The sequence below is a fragment of the Mobula birostris genome, chromosome 3 (genome assembly GCF_030028105.1).
Source record: "Mobula birostris isolate sMobBir1 chromosome 3, sMobBir1.hap1, whole genome shotgun sequence".
In the NCBI taxonomy this organism is placed as follows: Eukaryota; Metazoa; Chordata; class Chondrichthyes; order Myliobatiformes; family Myliobatidae; genus Mobula; species Mobula birostris.
The window spans coordinates 153,076,430-153,095,382 of NC_092372.1; the positions used below are offsets into that span (position 1 = coordinate 153,076,430).

The 18,953-nt window shown below is 40.0% G+C and overlaps 1 protein-coding gene across 3 annotated transcripts in view; it reads right to left on the minus strand.

Moving 5' to 3' along the window:
- LOC140195340 (uncharacterized) overlaps positions 1 to 18,953 on the minus strand; it is an 80,713-nt gene that overhangs the window by 38,773 nt on the left and 22,987 nt on the right. For all 3 annotated transcript variants that reach the window (XM_072253490.1, XM_072253491.1, XM_072253492.1), the window contains 3 exons: positions 11,251 to 11,349; positions 6,887 to 7,023; positions 4,852 to 4,974 (listed from right to left, as the gene is read on the minus strand). In XM_072253490.1, coding sequence (XP_072109591.1) covers positions 4,852 to 4,974; positions 6,887 to 7,023; positions 11,251 to 11,349 — 359 coding nt within the window. The remainder of the gene's footprint in view (positions 1 to 4,851; positions 4,975 to 6,886; positions 7,024 to 11,250; positions 11,350 to 18,953) is intronic.

The window sequence follows — 18,953 nt, forward strand, 5'->3', positions numbered from 1 at the left end:
GTTAATTATAGGATGTACAAGCTTTAAAGAGGCTGCAAAGGATATTTACCAGGGTGTTGCCTGGATTAGAGAATATGTTTTATGAGGATAGGCTGAGTGAGATAGGGCTTTTCTCTTTGGAGTGAAGGAAGATTTTTTTTTCTTCGGCAGTTGAACAGGGCACAACTGTGCAAGCATGTGTAAATCAGACCATGAGGCAGCGGGAGTATTTAAGAGAGCAGACTAACGGAGCAGGCGACGTTGTAGTGGGCAAGGGAGTAGAAGGAGACAGAGTAGGAAGGCTTTGGCTCCTGAGGCTTCGGCGAGCAGAGGCTGAGGAAGAGCTTCACTCCAAGTGAGGTAAGGCTGGGCAAGTTACTTTAATAAATCTAATTACCTTAAGAGTAGGTAATGGAGGCAGAAGTTATGGCAATTGAGTGCTCTGTTTGCAGGATGTGGGAAGTCAGGGTGAGCACAATCGTCCCTGATATCTACACCTGCGAAAGGTGCATCCAGCTGCAGCTCCTGACAAACCGAGTTAGGGAACTGAAGCTGGAGCTGGATGAACTTCAGATCATTCCGGAGGCAGAGGCAGAAACAGAGAGGAGTTCCAAGGAGATAGTCACCTCTAAGAGTCAGGAGACAGGTAGCTGGGTGACTGTCAGGAAAGGGAAGGGGAATAGACAGAATGAGCAGAGCACCCCTGTGGCCGTTCCCACCAATAATAAGTACATCGTTTTGGATACTGTTGATGGGGACGACCTACCAGGGACAAATTGCAGTGGTTGTGTCTCTGGCACCGAGATGGGCCCCTCAACAAAGAAGGGAAGGAGGGAAAAGAGGAGAGCAGTAGTGATAGGGGATTCGATAGTTAGGGGAACAGATAAGTGGATCTGTGGAAGAAATCGAGAATCCCGGATGGTCTGTTGCCTCCCTGGTGGCAAGGTCCGCGATATCTCGGATCGAGTTCTTGGTATTCTCAAGAGGGAGGGTGAGCAGCCGGATGTCGTGGTCCATGTTGGGACCAATGACGTGGGTAGGAAGAGTGAGGAGGTCCTGAAAGGTGAGTTTAGGGAGTTAGGCGCCAAAGTAAAAGGACAGGACCTCCAGGATAGTAATCTCAGGATTGCTACCAGTGCCACATGCAGGCAGGTTTAGAAATAGTAAGATAGTGCAGATCAACACGTGGCTGAAGACATGGTGCAGGAGGGAGGGCTTCAGATTTATAGATAATTCGGCAGTTTTCCGGGGAAGGTGGGACCTGTTCCAGTGGGATGGTCTACATCTGAACTGGAGGGGGACAAATGTTCTTTCAGGTAGGTATGCTGGAGAGGCTCTAGTGGATTTAAACTAGATACGAGGGGGGAGGGGAAACAGAGTGTAGGAACAGATGTAGGGAAGAAGGAAGAAAAAGAAAATAGTAAAGTTGTTTGCACCACTAGTGATAAACGGAGAGTAAGAGGTGGAAAATTTCCTAAGTGCTAGGAGCATTATAAGAAAGGTGGATGAGCTTAAAGCATGGATTGAAACCTGAAAGTATGATGTGGTAGCTATTAGTGAAACATGGTTACAGGAGGGGTGTGATTGGCAACTAAATATTCCTGGATATAATTGCTTCAGGTGTGATAAAATCGGAGGGACAAGAGGGGGAGGTGTTGCATTGCTTGTCAGAGAAAATATTACAGCGGTGCTCTGGCAGGAGAGATTAGAGGGCTCGTCTAGGGAGGCTATTTGGGTGGAAGTGAGGAATGGGAAAGATGTAGTAACTCTTATGGGGGTGTATTATAGACCACCAAATGGGGAGCGAGAATTGGAGTAGCAAATTTGTAAGGAGATAGCAGATATTTGTAGTAAGCACAAGGTTGTGATTGTGGGAGATATTAATTTACCACACATAGACTGGGAAGCCCATACTGTAAAAGGGCTGGATGGTTTGGAGTTTGTAAAATGTGTGCAGGATAGTTTTTTGCAGCAATACATAGAGGTACCAGCTAGAGAAGGGGCAGTGTTGGATCTCCTGTTAGGGAATGAGATAGGTCAGGTGACGGAGGTTTGTGTTGGGGAGCACTTCAGATCCAGTGATCACAATGCTATTAGTTTCAATATAATTGTAGAGAAGTATAGGACTAGACCCAGGGTTGAGATTTTTGATTGGAGAAAGATTGAGGAGGTGCGAAAGGATTTAGAAGGAGTGGATTGGGACAATTTGTTTTATGGGAGGAATGTAATAGAGAAATGGAAGTCATTTAAAGGTGAAATTTTGAGAGTACAGAATCATTATGTTCCTGTTAGGTTGAAAGGAAAGGTTAAAAGTTTGAGACAGCCATGGTTTTCAAGGGATATTGGAAATTTGGTTCGGACAAAGAGAGATATCTACAATAAATATAGGCAGCATGAAGTAAATGAGGTGCTCAAGGAATATAAAAAATGTAAAAAGAATCTTAAGAAAGGAATTAGAAAAGCTAAAAGAAGATATGCGGCTGCTTTGGCAAGTAAGGTGAAAATAAATCCCAAGGGTTTCTACCGTTATATTAATAGCAAAAGGATAGTGAGAGATGAAATTGGCCCTTTAGAGAATCAGAATGGACAGCTATGTGTGCAGCCAAAAGAGATGGTAGATTCTGAACAATTTCTTTTCTTCGGCATTCACTAAGGAGAAGGATATTGAATTGTGTAAGATAAGGGAAACAGGTAGGGAAGTTACGGAAACTATGATGATTAAAGAAGAGAAAGTACTGGAGCTTTTAAGGAATATAAAGGTGGATAAGTCTTCGGGTCCTGACAGGATATTCCCTAGGACCTTGAGGGAAGTTAGTGTGGAAATAGCAGGGGCTCTGACAGAAATATTTCAAATGTCATTAGAAAAGGGATGGTGCCGGAGGACTGGCCTATTGCTCATGTTGTTCCATTATTTAAAAAGGGTTCTAAGACTAAACCTAGCAATTATTGGCCTGTGAGTTTGACGTCAGTGGCGGGTAAATTGATGGAAAGTATTCTTAGAGATGGTATATATAATTATCTGGATAGACAGGGTCTGATTAGGAGCAGTCAACATGGATTTGTGCGTGGAAGGTCATGTTTGACAAATCTTATTGAATTTTTGAAGAGGTTACTAGGAAAGTTGACGAGGGTAAAGCGGTAGATATTGTCTATATGGACTTCAATAAGGCCTTTGACAAGGTCCCACATGGAAGGTTGGTTTGGAAGGTTCAATCGTTAGGTATTAATATTGAAGCAGTAAAATGGATTCAGCAGTGGCTGGATGGGATTCGCTGGAGAGTGATGGTGGATGACTGTTTGTCAGATTGGAGGCCAGTGACTAGTGGTGTGCCTCAGGGATCTGTACTGGGTCCAATGTTATTTGTCATATGCATTAATGATCTGGATGATGGGGTGGTAAATTGGATGAGTAAGTCTGCAGATGATACTAAGATAGGCGGCGTAGTGGATAATGAAGTCGGTTTTCAAAGCTTGCACAGAGATTTAGGCCAGTTAGAAGAGTGGGTTGAAAGATGGCAGATGGAGTTTAATGCTAATAAATGTGAGGTGCTACTCTTTGGTAGGACTAATCAAAATAGGACATACATGGTAAATGGTAGGGTATTGAAGAATGCAGTAGAACAGAGGGATCTAGGAATAATAGTGCATGGTTCCCTGAAGGTGGAATCTCATGTGGATAGGGTGGTGAAGAAAGCTTTTGGTATGCTGGCCTTTATAAATCAGAGCATTGAGTACTGGAGTTGGGATGTAATGTTGAAATTGTAGAAGGCATTGGTGAGGCCAAATTTGGAGTATTATGTACAGTTTTGGTCACCAGATTATAGGAAAGATGTCAACATAATAGAGAGAGTACAGAGAAGATTTACTAGAATGTTACCTGGGTTTCATCACCTAAGTTACAGAGAAAGGTTGAACAAGTTGGGTCTTTATTCTTTGGACCGTAGAAGGTTGAGGGGGGACTTGATAGAGGTATTTAAAATTATGAGGGGGATAGATAGAGTTAACGTGGATAGGCTTTTTCTATTGAGAGTGGGGGAGATTCAAACAAGAGGACATGAGTTGAGAGTTAAAGGGCAAAAGTTTAGGGGTAACATGAGGGGGAACTTCTTTACTCAGAGAGTGGTAGCTGTGTGGAACGAGCTTCCAGCAGAAGTGGTTGAGGCGGGTTCGAAGTTGTCGTTTAAAGTTAAATTGGATAGCTATATGGACAGGAAAGGAATGGAGGGTTATGGGCTGAGTGCAGGTTGGTGGGACTAGGTGAGAGTAAGGGTTTGGCACAGACTAGAAGGGCCAAGATGGCCTGTTTCCGTGCTGTAATTGTTATACGGTTATAAGATGAGAGGTAACTTGATAGAGCTATACAAAGTGATAAAAGGCATAGATAAAGTGGATAGCCAGGGACATTTTCCAAGGAAATGGCTAATACCAGGGGCCATAATTTTAAGGTGATTGGAGGAATGTATAGCGGCATTGTCAGAGTTAGGAAAGTATTCACTGAAGACTGGTGGCTTTAGTCAAATGACTTTTATCATTCAAGTTGGTGATCCTATTGGTATGGCAGCTTAAGAGCCAAATATGAGTCTTTATAGCCCTTAAGTAGGGACAATCAAGAGTCCAGTGTGAGTCTAATGGCATAATAAGAGATAAAAGGAACCTAAATCTGGCCTCTGGCATATTTCTGAAATTTGCATCATAATGTGCAATCACAGAAGAAATGAACATACTAACCAGCACATTGTAGCCAGCCAGTAGTTTACTATGGAAATCCCAGCTAGTCCATACTCAATGCAGTAATGGTATTCTGATATTCAAAAGAAAAGTATACTTATCTGATCCGATTAGATACATAAGAAGGCTTCACAATATATTTACCTTCACCTTGCCACTTCCATCAATCTTTTCAATATACCCTGCTTTTTCTTTAACTATTGAATGTAATTCCAACTTCTTTAGCTTTACTCCTTCAAGTTGCAGTGCAACTGGATGTGTCTTTGTCTGAAACATTAAAATGATTAATTAAACATTGGAATGACACATTGTTATAATATATATCAACAGAACCGAGACATTAGAACCTCAGAATACATGCAAACACGAGGAAATCTGCAGATGCTGGAAATTCAAGCAACACACATCAAAGTTGCTGGTGAACACAGCAGGCCAGGCAGCATCTCTAGGAAGAGGTACAGTCGACGTTTCGGGCCAAGACCCTTCGTCAGGACTAACTGAAAGTATCTGAAGGATCCTGGCACTTATCTTTGTAAGCGGAACGCAACCACCTTGTCCATTCGTACCCCCCCATCCCTCCCCACCGATCTCCCTCCTGGCACTTATCCTTGTATGCGGAACAAGTGCTACACATGCCCTTACACTTCCTTACCACCATTCAGGGCCCCAGACGGTCCTTCCAGGTGAGGCAACACTTCACCTGTGAGTCGGCTGGGGTGATATACTGCGTCCGGTGCTCCCGATGTGGCCTTCTATATATTGGCGAGACCTGACGCAGACTGAGAGATCGTTTCGCTGAACACCTATGCTCTGTCCGCCAGAGAAAGCAGGATCTCCCAGTGGGGCACCACTCCTCACACAGACACTAGAGCAATGTGTGGTTAAGTGCCTTGCTCAAGGACACAAACACACTGCCACAGCTGAGGCTCGAACTAGCGACCAACTAGAAAAGGATCCTTTAATTCCCACTTGCTGCCTCCTACCGATCAGCCAATGCTCTAACCATGTGAGTAACTTTCCTGTAATATCACAGGCTCTTAACTTGGTAAGCAGCCTCATGTGTGGCACCTTGTCAAAGGCCTTCTGAAAGTCCAAATATACAACATCCAATGCATCCCCTTTATCCATCCTACTTTCCACTATCTTAATGATTGTTACTAGTTTTTCCATACTTTTTCAAACTAGACCATTAGAAATCTTTGAAAATTTTGCAATTCCTGTTCTCCACCTTGAAGAATGATGCACTGAACCCATAGTTTGCCATTTCTTTCAAACCCATTATTCATCTCCTGGTCTCACTTTCTAGGTGTCCCACATGTACTCTGGCCTCCCCCTTCACTTTTAAGTATTCATTGAAGTGCTTGCTGTTTGTGAACCTGGTCGAATTTCCTCATTATCTAGCCTTCCGGTACACAATTTTCATGCACAAGAAGGAACACTCGTCATTAGGTATTTTCAAAATATTTCCACCGTCCCACTGCTTTTAGTGGACTAAAAAGTATTTGGCTGTGTGCTTGTACATGCCCGTGCACATTTTAATATAAGTGATGTGCACAGATATTGTCATCTACCTAGCTGACATTCTATTTTTAGGTGATTCAACCCTAAAAAATTAGACATACATATTATACTCTCATTGTACTGATTAGATCAGAGTGAGTGGTATTTTAATCTTCAGGAATATTTCAAAACATCATTTAAGCCCTTTGAGTTCCTTCTGCAACCTGTCATGGCAGGTTGCAACTAAATAGGATTCACCTCAATTCGAAACATCTTCTAAATCCTTGTTTTGTAAAATTCTTACTATACTTCAAGTATTTCTTGGACAAATATTGGATCCATTATTGCAAGACCTCTTTAGTACTTGTTCATAGTATAAGCAATTAACATTCTTCATTTCTCCTCTCTCCTAACAAACACATTGACCCCTAATCAAATCTAATATTTATAATGCTCATCAGTTGCAAATATCGAACAAGTTCTTTTCTAGTTCCTACTACAGAAGTACTTCAACTGAAACCAAATGATTTCAGATTGTTGGTGGATAAGTATGCTCTGGCCACATCTTACTCCCATTTGTTTAAAAAAAAAATCTTACTTCTACTACTTCACATTTGAAAAAGGTAGGCATTATAGATCTTAGGCAAGTTCAGCCCTAAATCCACAAATGAAAGCTTACCATATAATTCAATTTGTGCTTAAAACCAAGTATGTGCGTTATGAAGGAGACAACTCCTCCACGACAATCGCAAAGTTCACAAAAGAAGAATGGATTTGATGTCCCTTCAGTCTGATATTCAACCACATGGTTCAATCCTACATTAAAAAAAACACACCAAAAACACACAATCAATCCTCTCAGCTCATTTCCATTAATTATTACAACAATTATTACAACCAAGTTGTGGTTGAAACAGATTTCACTAATTCTAAAACCACATTTGCACCGTAGAGAAACCTTCAGCAATTTTTTTTCTTCTGGTATGAAAGTTATTTAAATGTGCCAAGATGCAATATCAATGCCATAGCATAATCAAGACAACAGAGATCATGGTCTCAGTGTAACACTAAGCAAACCCTACATCCTGCAACAAAGGAAAATAATAGTTAGTCTTTGTACCTTCTTGGTAACCTTTAAACAGCATTGAGCCTAGAGGTCTGAAAGAATGCAATGTCTTCTCCTAACCAGAAGTGACAGGAAATATTTGATTATCTATATGGGGCTTCAAACTTGACAAAGCGCATAAAAACCAACATGTCTAAATCACAAATGCAAATTCAGTCCATTGTAGCAAGAAACTCCTTAAAGAGGAAAACACTTTGGCAACTAACTGAATATTTGTATCCAAATGAATTTTTGCAATCAAATCACAAACAAGAGAAAATCTGCAGATGCTGGAAATCCAAGGAACTCACAAAAATGCTAGAGGATCTCAGCAGGCCAAGCAGAATATACAATGGCATGCAAAAGTTTGGGCACCCCTGGTCAAAATTTCTGTTACTGTGAATAGCTAAGCGAGTAAAAGATGAATTGATTTCCAAAAGGCATAAAGTTAAAGATGACACATTTCTTTAATATTTTAAGCAAACTTTTTTATTTCCATCTTTTACAGTTTCAAAATAACAAAAAGGGAAAACGGCCTGAAGCAAAAGTTTGGGCACCCTGCATGGTCAGTACTTAGTAACAACCCCTTTGGTAAGTATCACAGCTTGTAAACGCTTTCTGTAGCCAGCTAATAGTCTTTCAATTCTTATTTGGGGGATTTTCACCCATTCTTCCTTGCAAAAGGCTTCTAGTTCTGTGAGATTCTTGGGCTGTCTTGCATGCACTGCTCTTTTGAGGTCTATCCACAGATTCTTGATGATGTTTAGGTCGGGGGACTGTGAGGGCCATGGCAAAACCTTCAGTTTGCGCCTCTTAAAAGATGGAAACAAAAAAGTTTTCCTGCTTAAAATATTAAAGAAATGTGTCATCTTTAACTTTATGCCTTTTGCTTCATCTTTTACTTGCTTAGCTATTCACAGTAACAGAAATTTTGACCGGGGTGCCCAAACTTTTGCATACCACTGTATGGAAAAGCGTACAGTCGACGTTTCGGGCCAAGACCCCTCAGCAGGAACTGGTTGTCAATTAAGCAGACATTAATGAAAATGCTTATGGGTGGACTCCCCAGTGGTTCAATTGGGATTATGGAAATAATGCCACTGCAGAGATGTTGGGAATTTGAACCCCATTAGTGTCTAAGTTTTTATTAAATACAAACCTTAAAATTCTAACCTTCCTGCAGTCAGATCAATAAGCATTTCAATATGAAGCACGCTAAAGTGATAATTAAGATGTACTGAGGCACATGTAACAAGGTACATGAATACCATTTAAATTGTGCATGGCCCTGCTAGTGGTGAGATAATTAAACCGAGTGACAGGATTGGTTTGATTCTCCAGGAGACAGGATTTGCAGATGCTTGGATTATAACTTGATATTCTCTAGTAAAATAGGACTGGGTCCCCATTTAGCTATCACTAAGAACCTTGTTATTACGACCATCAGCGAAGAGATACAGGAGCCTGAAGACACACACTCAACAATACAGAAACAGCTTCTTCCCCTCTACCATCAGATTTCTGAAGGGTCAATGAATCAATAGCTACCTTGATATCTTTGCACTGTTTACTTCTGTAATTCATAGTAATTCTGTATCTTTGCACTGTACTTTTGCCATAAAACAAGAAGTCTCATATCATCTAAATCAGTGACAATAAATCTAATTCTGATTCTAACTATTAGTAATTTAAAAAAAGCACCTGGTACTAGTTTATAATCACTCTTGCGTAAGGACTCTATGGTAGGCTGGCAGAGGCCGTGACAATGAGCTAAATAGGCTCCTTGAATTATACATAAGATTTGCTGGTAAAACTACTAAAGTCTTCAGCATCGAGGAATTTGACTTGAAGGCTAACAAACAGATTTCTGATAGGCTTTGGAAAGCTGATTTTATGAGGGGGGGGGTGACATTTGGAATGATGTCTGATGTTGCAAAGGGAGTTCCAATAAGGATACTGCCATCTTGAATATAGTGTTGATACGGGTGAGATTAATCCTGTTGCTTCCATTGAACAATTTTGAAGAGACAGTATTTACATCTCTTATTTTTATATGAAGCCAGTACTCTAATCAGGGAAAAAGGACATCTGTAATAAAAAAAAACAACTTCTTGTCAAGTGGCATGTAATACCTTGTAAGGGGTCTGTGCCTAATTGTGTTGATACCTAAAAAGAAGGAAGGTTTACAAGTCTGGAAACAAGTTGCAAGGACTAGTTTTTGAGGATTCAGGATTTTTAAAAAGAGAATCAGAGGACCCTCGCCAGGCAGCTCAGCAGACTGTAAGTTTATGTTCACAGTTTCCAATAACAAAGTTGCTTTTTGAAGTTCAGTCCGAGCTTGTCCCAGACAAATAACATTCTTTTAAAGACTAGAGTAATCAAGCTTCTACATTCATTTGATAGCTTAACAGCTTAGCTTGAATATGGTCATCAAGCTAGATGTCGTGAATTTAATTCAGATGTATGAAATACGATGGAATTCTTTGTATTATTAAAAACAGCTACCTAGTTCTCATTCTGAAGTTGGATGACCCACTTAAAAACCGTAAATAATGGGAAGCAAATGACCAATGGCTCAGTACTGTTAATGATGATCCCCAAGACTCTGGTAAAATATCTGACAGAGGCAATCACTCTAAATGCCAGGTAAAAACACTTTTTGGTGGCTACCAATGTTAATAATCAAAGTATCACAATATTAAACAATTTTATGAAGGTCAAGACATGTTGAACCTGCGAACAAATCTTTGGAACCTACATCAAGATGTCTCGCTATGAGCAAGTATCAGATGACACAAGCAAGTTTTGGAAATCCTCTGCAACAAGACTTCTCAGATCAGCTCAATAAGTATAAAGCACCCTTTGTTTACAGATGTTTATAGGAAAACCTGGATTCTTCAAGTGAATTTTGCACACAGAGGTGACGAAGCTGCTGTCAATTACATATTTAAAAAACTAGTAATGACTGTCAGGACTTTCTGTGGGGTTTGAGATTGTGCCAGCTGTTACTTTTGAAGAGTAAGTGCTAGATTTAAAAAGCCAGTGGAGCGTGCCAGGACTTTCTGTGGAGCTTGAGATCATGCAAGTTATTAGGCACTTAGCATAGGCCAATAAAAAAGTTAGGTTAAGTTAATGGCTATTGTTGGAGTGGGACAGAGTTAAGAGTTGTACTGCTTTGGCTCAAGAGGCAGAGGCTATGGGGATATTGTTGTCCAATTTCTCTTTCTTCATTAGTGCCTTGCTAGAGAAGTGAGTTACTCAGATAATTTGGGAGAATGAGGGGGTGACAGATAGGAGCTACAAGAAGGTAGTCACATCTAAGTTGCAGGAGGAAGATAGCTGGGTGACTACCAGGAGAGGGAAAGGGAATTGGCTGATAGTGCAGAGTATTCCTCTGGCTGCTCACCTCAATAACAAGTACACTGCTCTGGTACCATTGGGGAATGACAATGTAGTAGGGGAAAGCCACAGTGATCAGGTCTCTGGCACTGAGTCACTGAGAGGGTTAGACTGATCTTGGAGTAGCTTGAAAGATCAACACAACATTGTGGACTGAAGGGCCTGTACAGTATTTGTGCTGTACTGTTCAATGTTCTATATCTGTTTGGGTTGAGGATAATTCTAGCCGATTAACTTAAACAAGCATAAGCTTTTAAGGATTCATCTGTGATGACAAGTGCAAGTGGTGGTTAATAAGGTTTAGTGCCAAATTTACCAAGACTCCAGACAGACCCAAATTTTAAAATACCAGAATTGTTTTCTGCTTAGATACATATTATACCAAGGATGATCAATTTCAAGGGACATTTGGTAGCACTAATGTTGACATTTTGTACTCTTTACACATTCCCAAAAGAAACTAAACACATGGAAAAGCACATCGCTTAAAATAAAATAGTAAATGATATTAAGTTAATGGAAACGGAAAAATAACATACCAATTATAGGGTCTTTTATATCCGCATCTCTGAAGTACTTTTCTAAAACGGATGACCCAAAGGAATGTTGTGCATCCATTGTTGGTACATTTATTTTTACTATAATAGAACACAAAATGAAACAGTGCATAAATACAAATAAAGGAACCAGCTGTCACACATGTCAACTGCATGCAACTGAATTAAAATACACGAGTACCACACTTAGTATTCAGGATGAATTACCATGAATGAGAGTGCTAATGGAAATCAGTGCTGAAAGATGTCAAGTATGAATTATATCTAAAGTGATGTGCTTTTGACAGTGATATTGTACAACAGTGAAAGGGACTATATTGCTGCATGGTTCAGCATGAAGTAAAGCATAGAGATGAAGTGCAATGGATGCCTGTGAAGGCTGGGGTGAACATGGAGAAACGTCAACAATCAAATGCAGAGCTGCAGCTGCATTTATTCTTCTCAGCATGGTGAGTGCAGGACATTGCTGCTCCAAATATTGATAGACTACTTGCATGCTGTTTTCACCCTTACCATTCACAGGCCATTGAGCTGAGAAGGACACACTGGATAGCATAATGTGTTGCTGAGTGGTCATGCCACTTGTTTCAAACCACTCAACACTCGCCCTCACAGGCAGTCTCTGCACGTCGCCTCAACAGTGCACTTCACCTTGAATCGAGTAGCAATATCAACACAGGTGCGTTTATAGAAGGAAAATGAGGAATCAGCCTATGAGTGTTTGGACTGCTGAAGCAGGAGCACCAATGAATCATAAAGCATGGTACCAGTGTTTTCCAAATGGCTCAACAAAAATGTTCAGCTTGATAGTTGATTCTGGTTAAATGGGCATCGTTAATCACGACAACCACTTATTTGGCAAAAAGAACAGAAGTTAATTGAGAGAATACCTGGGATTCCCTTTGCTTTCTGGGACATTATCCACTTAATTGGGACAGGAGACTGTTGCCAAACAAATTCCAACTAGTGTCAGTCGCATGTACTCGTGTGGCCATTAGAAACTACACCATGCTTACAGCAAATAGTTTTTAAATAACGCCAATTGAATGTGTTTGTGTACCAAAAGCAACGAGACAATTCAGAACTTTTTTGCTCACTGCAGTTTGAAGGATTCAGGCTTGGTGATGTCAGAAATGGCAGAGAGTAAAAATGAAACTATGTCACTTTTTCAAAAACTTAGGAACTACAAGAATTTGAAGATATTGTCAATCATCTTGAATGTTACGATGAAAATGAAAATTAGGAGGATGCAATTGTTGAAAGCATTGTATGAAGGCAGTCTACTAACTGCACTCTGTGTCTGCGTTGACTTTGTTCATTTAAAGTAAATTCAAAGAATACAGCAGCGTTCACTGGAAGAATTTCTATTTTGATAACTCTTAGAACTAATGCACTGCTTTATAATACAGTAGTTCTATTGGTGTGTTATAATTTGTACTGTATTTCATTTAAATACATAATTTGTTACTCAGTTAAACAATAATTTGTCTTTTTTTTAATACCTTTTCACTATTTCCATGAAACCGGCTAACTGGGGCAGCCACTTAACTGGGTCAAAATGTATTGGTCCTGATATGTCCCAATTAACTGGAATATACTATATATACAAAAGCTGGCTGATGGTGTAGTGGACCGCACCAGACTTCAAGGCGAATGGTCCCAGGTTTGAATCTGGCCGGCTCCTTGCACGCTTTCCTTCCGTGCTTGGTTGAGCATCAAGCTAGCAGCTCGGCCTCACAAAAAACAGACAAATGGTAAGGAAATGGCAAGGTTGCTGCTCAAGGCACCACAGGCGAGGAGATGAACAACAACTGTATATACAACACCAAAATAAAAATGTTATCAAACACTCTTTGGTAACCTTTTTCATTTGCAAATGGCACCAAAATATATCTTATGGAATATAATAAATTACACCGTTTGAAAACCCATGGTCATCTTCATTATTGGTCCCAATTTGATATGGTCCCAATATTTTGTTTTCCAAAATATGCTCTTACGATTCAAATTTAATCAAACATGGAATGCTTTGTGAAATAACAGCATCATTCCAATGAGGAAATAAAACGGTAGTTGTCAGCCAATCATCTTAGTGCAATGGTATTATTGTAGAATATCCTGGATACAACTATTTACACGATAAATAACTTTCCTTCTACAAGATCAACTGGAGTGGAAAATATTTTGGAAGTAAAACTGCTTGCTAATGATCGCTGCATTCAGTTCTACTCTTAACTCTTCAGGTAATTAAACAAACAATGCTGGCTCTCCTTAATTAACTCAAACCTGTTATTTTTTCTCCAGAGTATTATTTCTGAAAACCCTTCAGCCATGAGAGGTCTTCCACTCCTAAAATATTCTTAAGTGACTAATGATGCACTCTTTCAGATGGAACTCGCGATACATGATACGGAAAGGCAGAAGGATAGTTTGTTAGCTGATAAGCTCCCTCTACTACATATTCAGGGCTTCTGTGTACTCCAAGACTCAGTTCCATCCTTAATGCACAAACATGGGCCACACTCGGGCTGGAGGAGGAACACCATATATTCCATCTAGGTAGCCTCCAACCTGGTGGCATGAACATCGATTTCTCAAACTTCAGGTATTGCCCCCCTCACTTCACCATTCCTCCACTTCCATTTCCTTCTCTCACCTCATCTCTTTAACTGCCTATCACCTCCCTCTGGTGCTCCACCCCCTTCCCTTTCTTCCATGGTCTTCTACCTTCTCCTATCAGATTCCCCCTTCTCCAGCCCTTTAGCTCTTTCACCAATCAACTTCCAAACTCCTTACTTCACCCTTCCCCCTCCCACTTTTACCTATTACCCACCTTGTACTTCTCCCTCCCCCCTCCCCCACCTTATTGCTCTGACTTCTCTTATTTTCCAGTCCTGATGACAGGTCTCGGCCAGAAACGTCAACTGTTCACTCTTCTCCACAGATGCTGCCTGGCCTGCTGAGTTTCTCCAGTATTTTGTGTGTGCGTTGCCATCCCTAATATTCTTTATCCACTTTCAGCAGTCATGGGTTTGGGATTTACCAAAAGTCAGTGGGAATGCTGCTGCTTTAAGTACATCCTCAAATTGTTTTCTCTGTTTATTCGGTAAACTCCTGTCATGACAGCATGGAGTAGTGTGGCTGTTTTGGGAGTCTAGTGGTCAGGCATGGCAAGAGGCTGACTTACCCAAAGGAGCTGAGGGAATGTAAGTAGGGCACGGTGCCATAAGAGAGGATATTGATGTTGGTCCATTTATGTTTCTGTGAATTTGGAAGGCTTTACAAAGTAGTATCACTAGTGTAGCACAGGTTGTAGCACTAGTGATAGTTTCCCAATGTCCTGACGTGTCTGCTAATCTAAATGCATTTTATTACTCATATTTGCTTGTTGATATTTGGTTCACTGAAGCAGATCCAGAAATAATTTCTTTCTGGTTGAGAACATGCATGGAAAGTGAAGTTTGATAGCATTTAAAAATCCCAACACCTTTCCACTATCACTCTAACATTATTCCATACAACATACGGTCCCCACTCTGTATCTCGTACACACTCCTTCAGATTTGCAACTCTAACCAAATAAATTCTGCTTATGTTCTCAAGGGCATTCTCACTTTTCAACATAACAATGTCTTTCCAAATCAGTACAAATAACCCATTTACTTCTCTCTTTTTTCCACCTTTTCTGACTACATCTTACACTGTGAATACTGGTTCTCTCTTTGCCTCCTGTAAATTGCAGTTACCTTACTCATCAGAGTTTATCACCACTACTTCACCCATCCCCACTCATCCAAATCAACATTCTTTGGTTCACTATAAAGGCAATCTGCTCTATGCTTCTTCTCTCCGATTCTGAATTGGTGCATTCTATTATCTCTTGTTCTTATCTTGAAATTGTACCTGAAATGTTATGATTGGAAGAAAAGGTTTGATTCATAACCGCCAGATGGGATCTATCTCTGTCTGCTTCAGAGATGCCCCGCAAAACAGAAGTCAGGTTTTGGACAACTTGATTCAGCCCTATGATATTAAGAAACTGTAAAGTACATTGGATTTTGGCATTAAGAACATCCCAGTTACAATACTGAAGACTTATGCCTCAGAACTTGTTGAAAAATTGGTATGACTCATGAATAATGTTCTCAAACTGCATAAAATCAGAAGGTACAGAAGCCCGAAGGCACAGACTCAGTGACTCAGGAACAGCTTCTTCTCCTCTACCATTCCTAAATGGACATTGAACTCATGAACAGTACCTCACATTTTAAAGATATTATTACTTCTGTTTCTGCACTACTTTAATCTATTTTACACACACACATGCACATACTGTAATTGATTGTATCATGTACTGCTGCTGCTAAGTTAACAAGTTTCACAACACATGCCGATAATACCAATAATAATAGACCTGATTCTGGTTATCACTATAGCCTCGTGTAGAACTAAAACACCGGACCATTAATGGGCTAGTTAGTCAGGCAATTCCTACAGATCCAGAAATCCAGTTATCTGGAGCTGCCAAGTCAATGATTTTCTCTCTATCATGACGGTTGGAAATGGGGTGCTAACATTTGAAGAGCATTCAGTTCTGTTTTCAGCTTGCCAGAAGGCAGTCATGGTACAAAATCTAAATAACCTTAAGAATTGGATTAATCCATACACATCCACAAGAAATGGCTTCCCCAGCAAAAAAAAACTGTGTAATGGTATTATCATAAATGATTACTCTAGCAACATTGTGGGGATGTCAGTACTGATCTGAACCACAAATGGTCCAGCCACGGCTATAAGAGCACGATAGAATCTGTATATTTCACAATTTTCAAGGCACAATTCAAGAAAGTAATGGAATACTTCCCACTTACTTAGATGAGTAGCTCCAGACATAGTCCAAAAGCTTAATACCATATAGGATAAGGTAGCCCAACTGACCAGCAGACAATCCTCCTTTAAACATTCACTTCATCTGCCAGTAGTGTACAAAAAGAAGTAATGAAGCAACTCTACATTATCTCCACTACAAAGGACTAAGGCAGCATGAAACAGGAATGCCACTACCTCCATATTACATCACATTGACTGGAAAATATATCGTGTCCCTTCATAGCTGCAATATTGAAATCCTGGAACTCCTTATGAATAGCAGTGAGAAGCACTTCAACCAGACATACTTTAGTGATTCAAGAAAGCAGCTTACTACTGATTTCTCAAAGGCAAATTTCCAAAACCCATGATGAATCAGAAAGTAGTATAGCCACAACTCATAAATGAAGCATCAGATTCAAAATAGTAAAGGTTTGTTGTATAATTTGCATTCTGTTGGAATGGAGAGTGGGAACAAAGGAAGATGAGAATAATTTGCTAACTGAACAAAAGGTGGGTTATTCTGGTTCTCCATGACCATTCACATGTACAAGGCAACTTTGCAGAGTCCAATGATTTGATTGTACTCTGAACATTTCAAATGTGCAACTTAAACAAATAACAACAGAAAAAAATCAAAAGCAGGAATGGGGGGGGGGGGTGAGAGAAAATATTGACAAGAGCAAATACAAAAATAAACAGCAATTAAAGATTGATGTGTCGAGGTGAATAGCAATAGAGAATTTTTAAAGTGCAATTTGCAAGTGATTTGAGGTAAACTATTTTTCCAGGAAATATACAGTGTATATAAAAAGTATTCACCCCTCCTTGTAAGTTCTCATGTTTTATTGTTTTACAACATTGAATCACAGTGAAATTAATTTGACTCTTTTTTACACTGATCAACAGAAAAAGACTTGTGTCAAGGTGAAAACAGATCTCTACAAAGTGATCTAAATTAATTACAAATATAAAACACAAAATAATTGATTGCTTAAATATTCACCCCCTTTAATACGACACACCAAATCATCACTGGTGCAACCAACTGGTTTTAGAAGTCACAATTAGTTAAATGGAGATCAACCGGTATGCAGTCAAGGTGATTTAATTGATTGTAGTAAAATACACATGTATCTGGAAGGTCCAACTGCTGGTGAGTCAGTATCCTGGCAAAAACTACAACATGAAGACAAAAGAACACTCCAAGTAACTCTGCGAAAATGTTATTGAAAAGCACAAGTCAGGAGATGGATACAAGAAAATTTCCAAATCACTGAATATCCATTGGAGTACAGTTAAGTCTTTCATAAAGAAATGGAAAGAATATGGCACAGTTGTGAAACTGCCTAGACCATGCTCAAAACCTGAGTGACCATGCAAGAAAGGGACTGGTGAGGGAGGTCACCAACTCTGGAGGAGTTACAAGCTTCAACAGCTGAGATGGGTGAGAATACACATGGAATAACTGCTGCCCGGGTACTTCACCAGTCGCAGCTTTGTGGGACAGTGGCAAATAGAAAGCCACTGCTGAAAAAAAAACTCATGTCAAATCTCAGCTAGAGTTTGACAGAAGGCATGTGGGAGATTCTGAAGTCAGCTGGAAGAAGGTTCTATAGTCTGATAAAACCAAAATTGAGCTTTTTGGCTATCAGACTAAACTCTATGTTTGGCGTAAGCCAAACACCACACAGCATCTTTACCATGAAGCATGGTGGTGGCTGCATTATACTGAGGGGATGTTTCACTGCAGCAGGCCCTGAAAGGCTTGTGCAGGTACAGTAAAATGAATGCAACAAAATACAGCAAAATCCTGGAGGAAAACCTGAAGCAGCCTGAAAGAGAATTGTGACTTCGGAGAAGATTTGTTTTCCAAAAAAAAAAATGACCCCAAGCATAAAGCCAAAGCTACACATGAATGGCTTAAAAATAACAAAGTTAATGTCCTGGAGTGGCCATGTCAGAGTCCACACCTCAATCCAATAGAAAATTTGTGGCTGCACTTGGAAGGGCTGTTCACTCACAATCCCCGTGCAATCTGACAGAGCTTGAGCAGTTTTGTAAAGAAGAATGGGGAAAAATTGCAGTGTTCAGATGTGCAAAGCTGTTAAAGACCCATGCACACCGACTCAAGGCTATAATAGCTACCAAAGGTGCCTCTCCTAAATACTAACGAAAGGGGTGAGTGACTATGCAATCAATTATTTTGTGTTTAATGATTGTAATATATTTCACTCTCCAAGGAAGAAACATTTAGTTACACTATTCCAGTTCCATTTTATTATTTATTTTAAGTGTTGTTAGGTTGCAGTGTAGAATTGTTATTTTCTTATAGTTTAACTTTCCTATGTTTGCTTGTATTTTCACATAATCTCCAGAGGTCATCTTCTGCATACCACTGTAGTAACACATGACTATTTGGGTTATTGTCACTTTCCTGAATGTGCTGAGTTGTAAAATCAAATATATGGATTGAAACAAGAATGCGTTGAGTTAGAAGGCCTAATGTGTGAGTTAACTGAGTAAGTGAAAAATTAATTGAACAAGTGAACAAATTAATTGTTAGTGTGGAGGATCAGAGGGATCTTAGCAGCTGAGTCCATAGGACACTCAAAGCTGCTGCGCAAGTTAACTGTGTGGTTAAGAAGGCATACGGTGTATTGGCCTTCATAAACCATGGGATTGAGTTCAAGAGCCAAGAGATAATATTACATTTATATAGGACCCTGGTCAGACCCCACTTGGAGTACTGTACTCAGTTCTGGTCACCTCACTGCAGGGAAGATGTGGAAACTATGGAAAGGGTGCAGAAGAGA